Source organism: Rhinopithecus bieti, unplaced genomic scaffold, assembly GCF_001698545.2.
Source record: "Rhinopithecus bieti isolate Rb0 unplaced genomic scaffold, ASM169854v2 scaffold_10354, whole genome shotgun sequence".
NCBI lineage: Eukaryota > Metazoa > Chordata > Mammalia > Primates > Cercopithecidae > Rhinopithecus > Rhinopithecus bieti.
In genome coordinates this window covers 533,175-540,668 of record NW_016806491.1, presented here as the reverse complement: position 1 = coordinate 540,668, position 7,494 = coordinate 533,175, and the positions used below count along the sequence as shown (strand labels likewise).

At 40.4% G+C, this 7,494-nt stretch overlaps 1 protein-coding gene across 4 annotated transcripts in view; it reads left to right on the top strand.

Annotated features, from left to right (window-relative positions):
* CASP8AP2 (caspase 8 associated protein 2) overlaps nt 1–3,541 on the top strand; it is a 40,220-nt gene extending 36,679 nt beyond the window's left edge. For all 4 annotated transcript variants that reach the window (XM_017876786.1, XM_017876784.1, XM_017876785.1 and 1 more), the window contains 2 exons: nt 452–772; nt 2,915–3,541. In XM_017876786.1, coding sequence (XP_017732275.1) covers nt 452–476 — 25 coding nt within the window. In that variant the 3' untranslated portion in view covers nt 477–772; nt 2,915–3,541. The remainder of the gene's footprint in view (nt 1–451; nt 773–2,914) is intronic.
* The last annotated feature ends 3,953 nt before the right edge of the window (nt 3,542–7,494 follow it).

Below are 7,494 nucleotides of genomic sequence, written 5' to 3'. Positions count from 1 at the left end.
TTTTTTTTTTTTTTTTTTTTTTTGGAAATGTAGTTTCGCTCTTGTTGCCCAGGCTGGAGTGCAGTGGCGTGCTCTTGGCTCACTGTAACCTCCGCCTCCTGGGTTCAAGTGATTCTTCTGCCTCAGCCTCCCGAGTAGCTGGGATTACAGGCATGCGCCACTACGCCTAGCTAATTGTGTATTTTTAGTAGAGACAGGGTTTCTCCATGTTGGTGAGGCTGGTGTCAAACTCCTGACCTCAGATGATCCGCCTGCCTCGGCCTCCCAAAGTGCTGGGATTACAGGCATGAGCCACCACACCCGGCCATGAAGATATTTTTGTAAACATTACTTCACCTCTTTGTTATTGAAGGTGACTTTCTCTGTCTTTAGCTGTCTTATGAAAGTATTCTTCAAAGATGAGAAAAGATTACAAAGTATTTATAATTAACACTCATTTTTAAATTTTCAGGTCTCAGAAAGATTCCAGCAGCTAATGAAGCTCTTTGAAAAGTCAAAATGCAGGTAGTTAATGGTTCCACTACAGGAGACTACTAAAATAAATGTTTGACACTGTAGTTGTGCAGTTAATGGCCTGTTAGTCATTGAAGATGTGAATAGTGGGTGAGAGACATCCAGTTGAGTTCCTGCTTCAGTCACAGGTTGGAGGATGGTTGCTCGAGCAGGCATCTAAGGTGACCTCATCCACAGGGACGTGCTCAGAGTGAAGCCTGCTGCAGTTCAGATCAGCATGGCATCTCTCCTCAACCTTCTGATTGCTGATGAGCCTAAGGTGGGGGGAAATCCATTTGATTAATAATAAAGTTTTTATAGATAAATATAAAATCAAACATTCTTGAATAGCAGTATGTGGTTCATAAGCAGTGAAGTCTGTGTAGTGATGGTAATTTAATATTTCTCACATTTTTAATTAGTGCTAAATAAAGTACAAAACATAAAGTCTATCGTCATCTAAATTGATGACATGATTTACCATATTAAATTGTTAATGTTCACAGACATGTTTCCTCAGTTTTTGTTTTTGTACTTGTCATACAAGTCATTCTTGTACAATACAGGTTTATTAGAGCAATAATATTTAAATTAGCAGCAGAAGACTGGGCATGGTGGTACCCTCCTATAGTCCCAGCTACTCGAGAGGCTGAGGCAAGAGGATTGCTTGAGCCTAGAAATCTGAGGCTAGGATACTAGGATTGTGCCTGTGAATAACCAATACACTCCAACCTGGGCAATATAGTGAGACCCAGTCTCTAAAACCTAAGTAAGTAAATAAATTACCAGCAGGTTTTTCTGTAAGATCTCAGCCAATTGCTTAAATATTTTGGATTTTTATGTAAGCAAAATTTTAAAGATATTTAATGTATCACAATATTTTTAATTGATTTGCTGTCCTAATTATTTGAATGCAAAACATGCAATTTTAAATGAAGTTTGAATTAAATCTGAATACAAACTATATTTGGACATACAGAGCCAGGCACAGTGGCATGCCTGTAATCCCAGCACTTTGGGAGGCCGAGGTGGGTGGATCACTTGAGGCCAGGAGTTCTATACCAGCCTGGCCAACATGGTAAAACCCCATCTCTACAAAAAATACAAAAATTAGCTAGGCATGGTGGCACCTTTCTGTAATCCCAGCTCCTTGGGAGACAGGCATGAGAATCGCTTGAACCTGGGAGGCGGAGGTTGCGGTGAGCCAAGATTGCACCACTACACTCCAGCCTGAAAGACAGAGTGAGACTCTGCCTTCACAGAAAGAAAAGAAAAAAATAAAAAACCAAAAAACTTGATTTGGACATGGAGCACAGTGCTAGTGAGATCTTCAGAATTGTGTAGTAGTTTACTATGATGTTAAATTTCTTTTTTGTTTGTTTGTTTTGAGACAGAGTCGCACTCTGTTGCCCAGGCTGGAGTGCAGTGGCATGATCGCAACTCACTGCAACCTCTGCCTCTCGGGTTCAAGTGATTATAATGTTAAATTTCTCTTTGTATAATTCAGAATGTGGCCGGGTGCAGTGGCTCATGCCTGTAATCTGAGCACTTTGGGAGGCTAAGGTGGGTGGATCACCTGAGTTCAGGAGTTCGAGACTAGCCCGGCCAACATGACGATACTTCCTCTCTACCAAAATTACAAAAATTAGCTGGGCATGGTGGAACATGCCTGTAATCCCACCTACTTGGGAGCCTGAGGCAGGAGAATCACTTGAACAAAACACACACACAACAGAATGTAAGCTTAAATAATGGGGAATTTGGAGAAGCAGCTTATTTTAAAGAACTTTTTTTTAAAAAAGCTTATTCTAAAGAACTAGGCAAAAGTGGCTTGATTATCTTTTAGATTAACTGTGCTTTTAAGATTTTGCTGCCTTTAAGAAATTAAATCAAGTTTCTTTTTTTTTTTACCTTAATGTCATGATTCTCTCGTGAAGGGAATATAAATTCTTTTAAATAGAGATGGGGTTTCACCGTGTTGCCCAGGCTGGTCTTGAACTTCTGGACTCAAGCGATCCATCTGCTTTGGCCTCCCAAAGTGCTGGGATTACAGGCATAAGCTACTGCATCTGGCCAAAAATCTTAAACCATTTAATGAATTTGATATTTGAGATTTTCTTTGCTTATAGGATAGCACATATTGTGTGTTATTTCATTGGTAGCTTACCTCTTAACTGATTTTTTTCCCCACAAGTACTATAGTCTTATTAAATTTTTATCAATATCGAAGTATAATGATAGTTACCAAACTGATTGCAAAAGCTAGTTTTTTTTTTTAAATTTTGAGACCAACTGGAAGATGAGAAAGCTAGTTTATTAAAACACCAATATTGTCTAAATGGAGCTCATTTAAGGTAGCATATTTTGACATAGTCCTATCAGAAAAATAGAATAATAACTTTAGCATTTTCTTACATTACAGATAAGTTGCTGAATTCCTGGGACTCTTAATTGATATTGCATACTACACAGAAGCTTCAAATTCCTCATGTTTTAAATGAGCACTAGAGGGAGGTTTATCACCTTTTTGATTACCAGATGATAATCTACATTTGTTATTACTTGGTGACTAATTTCACATCAGCATGTTCAGCTTGTTCTAGTCATCACTCTGATTTGCTTGTCTGTTTTTGGTCAAAATATTTATTTTTAAACATATTAGAACTTATCAAAATGAAAGCAACAGTGATGTATTGAAATCTTAGTTTTGATATTTTAAATGACTTTGTAGATTAAAAAAATAGTTTTGTAGCATTTTAAACTTAGTGACTATTTAGTTCAAGTGTTCATCCATTTTTTTATTTGCTTTTATAATTGCCTCTCCTTGTTTTGGTATATTGTAAAATAATTTAAATAATGTATTTATAAATATGTATAATGATGATGTAAAATACTGTGTGTATATGTATGTATGTGTGTTTCTGTGTATGCACACACATAAAATGGCTTTGCCTAGCCAAGGATTTTTTTTATCTGTATAAAACTTTTTGTATAAAGTTTGCTTTCAGTAACAGTTATGTATAATAAAACCATGTAAAGTTTTGTTGTATTTTGATTGGAATGTTTTACTTTTATTGTGTTTAGGTAATAATTTAAAAAATCAAAAGAGGTAAAAGTCCCAGTTAACATAGGGAGCAATTTTGAAGTGGTTCCTGGTAGGGGTGTGGCTGGCTGAATGACTCTGAGTAGATTATTTGAGAAAACTGATTGCTGTTGTCTGCCTTCTCACAGCAAGTACCGGAATGGTAAGCCGTATCTCTGCTGCAGGTGTCCTCACAGATAAAATCAGAGTAGCACAATAGCTTTTTGGGTGAAGATTTGAAGAAAACAGGTGTAAGGATTGATTAGCTTGGGCGTTACTTCACCCCTCTGCCTTCAGACTCACAGAAATTCTTAGTTAATAATCTAGGCCCTAGAGTCTAGGAAGTGCCTCTTGTCATTGCCATTTTTCTCAGGGTGTTCAAAGGAAGAAGCCCTGTCCTAAAGGATTACACGTTGAAATAAATAGCAGTGATATTTTTGTGCTAGGGCTCTCCAGCATGGGGCTTGTCCCTTCCCTCTCTTTGAACCTTTAATACCGACTAGAGGGTTGGCCATCAGTCCTCCTCCAGTGCATACTGTCATGCAGAAGATCTCATACCACCAGGTAAGTGAGTTCCCAAACAGTATGACTGAAAGATACTACTGGATTACGTAAGACTTTCAGAATCTAAAATGAAACTAATAAACATTAAAAGATGTTAGCAACGTGATACAAGAAATAATGAAACATTTAAAATAAATAACAATAAATGGAGTAAAAGTAGGATACAGGCCAGGTGCGGTGGCTCATGCCTGTAATCCCAGCACTTTGGGAGGCTGAAGCAGGTGGATCACAAGATCAGGAGTTCAAGACCAACCTGGCCAAGGTGGTGTAACCCTGTCTCTACTAAAAATAGCAAAATTAGCTGGGCACGGTGGTGGGTGCCTGTATTCCTAGCTACTCAGGAGGCTGAGGCAGAGAACTGCTTGAACCTGGGAGGTGGAGGTTGCAGTGAGCTGAGATCACGCCACTGCACTCCAGCCTGGGAGACAGAGCAAGACTCTGTCTCAAAAATAAAATTAAATTAAAACTAAAATGAAAAATAGGATAGATGCAGAATAAATTAGTTGGAAAATCAGGCTGAGAAACCCCCAGAAGGAAGCAAAAAATAATAATAATAACATAGGAAACACGAAAGTGGATTTAAGCAAGATGGAAGCCAGAAGCAGGTGTGCCAACATTCAGGTAAGAGGCCTAGAAGGAGGAAAAAATACAGATTGAAAGGCCATAGGGCGCCAAATGAGAGACATACTGAAATTTAAGAGTATCAAGATAATGAGAAAAATCTAAAAGCTTTTAGAGTAAATGTATAAAGGAACAAGAATAAGATTGACTTCAGTCTTCTCAACAATACTGGGTGCAGGAAAGTAATGTATTTAAAGTACTGGACTTAAAAGTTTTAATCTAAATTGTCATTCAAATGTGAGTATAATAAAAACATCAAGATTTACCAAAGATCTCTATCCAAAAGAAAAGAAGTCACTGTATCAGAAAAACACCTACACACATTTATTGCAGCACAATTCACAGTTGCAAAGACATAGAATAAACCTGAGTGTCCGTCAATGAGTGGATAAAGAGAATGTGGTACACATATATCATGGAGTGCTACTCAGCCACAAAAAAGAATAATGTATTTTGCAGCAACTTGTATGGAACTGGAGGCTGTTGTTCTAAGTGAAGTAACTCAGGAATTCAAAACCAGATTCAGGTACAGTGGCTCACGCCTGTAATCCCAGCACTTTGGGAGGGTGAGGTGGGCAGATCACCTGAGGTCAGGAGTTTGAGACCAGCCTGGCCAACGTGGCAAAACGCTGTCTCTACTAAAAATGCAAAAATTAGCTGGGAATGGTGGCAGGCGCCTGTAATCCCAGCTACTCAGCGGCTGAGGCAGGGAGAATTACTTGAACCTGGGAGGCGTAGGTTGCAGTGAGCCGAGATAGTGCCACTGCACTCCAGCCTGGGCAACAAAGCGAGAGTCTGCACCAAAAAACAAAAAAGCCAGATACCCCTTTTTGCCCCCACTGCCACCATGGCACTCATGAAAAAGCTTGTGGCAAACCAGGGCAGAAAAAAGAAAGAAGCAGGTTCTGAAGTTTACTCTTAATTGCACCTGCTGTAGAAGATGGAAACATGGATGCTGCTAACTTTGAGCAGTTTTTGCAAGAGGGGATCAAAGTGAATGGAAAAGCTCGGAATCTAGGTGGAGGGGTTGTGACCATGGAATGGACCAAGAGCAAGATCACCATGACTTCTGAGGTGACTTTTTCCTAAAGGTATTTGAAATAACTCACAAAAAAAAAATATTTGAAGAAGAATAATCTGTGTGATTGGTTGCATGTAGTTGCTAACAGCGAAGAAAGTTATGAATTATGTTACTTCCAAATTAGCCAGGACAAACAGGAGGAGGAAGATGAGGGATTAAAATTCATTTATCTGGAATATTTTGTATGAGTTCATGAATAAAACTTGGGAACCAGAGGAAAAAAAAAAAGCCAGATACCACATGTTCTTGCTTATAAATGGGTATGCAAGGCCGGGCGTGGTGGCTCAAGCCTGTAATCCCAGCACTTTGGGAGGCCGAGACGGGCGGATCACAAGGTCAGGAGATCGAGACCATCCTGGCTAACACGGTGAAACCCCGTCTCTACTAAAAGATAAAAAAACTAGCCGGGCGAGGTGGCGGGCGCCTGTAGTCCTAGCTACTCTGGAGGCTGAGGCAGGAGAATGGCGTAAACCCGGGAGGCGGAACTTGCAGTGAGCTGAGATCCGGCCACTGCACTCCAGCCTGGGCGACAGAGCGAGACTCCGTCTCAAAAAAAAAAATAATAATAAAATAAAATAAAATAAATAAATGGGTATGCAAAGGCATACAGAGTAGTATAATGGACACTGGAGACCCAGAAGGTGGAACAGGGAGGGGATGAAAAACTGCATATTGAATACAATGTTTGTGACTTGGATGACTGGTGCACTAAAATCCTAGACTTCAGCACTATGCAGTTCATCCATGTAACTGAAAACCACTTGTACCTCTAAAGCTACTGGAAAATTTTTTTTTTAAATGAAAAAAAATTTGCCAGGCCATGTGCAGTGGCTCACGCCCGTAATCCCGGTACTTTGGGAGGCTGAGGCAGGCAGATCACTCGGTCCAGAGATCAAGACCAACCTGGCCAACATGGTGAAACCCTGTCTCTACTAAAAATACAAAAATTAACTGGGTGTAGTGGCGTGCACCTGTAATCCCAGCTGCTCGGGAGGCTGAGGCAGGAGAATTGTTTGAACCCAGGAGGCAGAGGTTGCAGTGAGCCGAGACTGGGCCACTGCACTGCAGCCTGGCGACAGAGCGAGACTCTATCTCAAGAAAAGAAAAAGATTTGCCAATGATTCACATTGAAAAGTTTGGAAAACATACTCAACAAAAAGTCCAGAAGATACTGCAAAAGCTATAGGGATAGCAGTGTTCAGATATCTTGGTAACATGTGTACAGGGGGAGAAAGATTTTTTTAGAAAGCAATAAACCAGAATTACAATTTTAGACAATATCAACATAATGGCAAGTAGAGGAGATCAAGGAAGCATACAAGTGTTACAGTTCTTGCCTTGTTAGAAAGAAGGTATAAACATAAAAATGGGCAAGGCGCGGTGGCTCAAGCCTGTAATCCCAGCACTTTGGGAGGCCGAGACAGGCGGATCACGAGGTCAGAAGATCAGACCATCCTGGCTAACATGGTGAAACCCCGTCTCTACTAAAAAATACAAAAAATTAGCTGGGCGAGGTGGCAGGCGCCTGTAGTCCCAGCTACTCGGGAGGCTGAGGCAGGAGAATGGCATGAACCCGGGAGGCGGAGCTTGCAGTGAGCTGAGATCCGGCCACTGCACTCCAGCCTGGGCGACAGAGCGAGACTCCGTCTCAAAA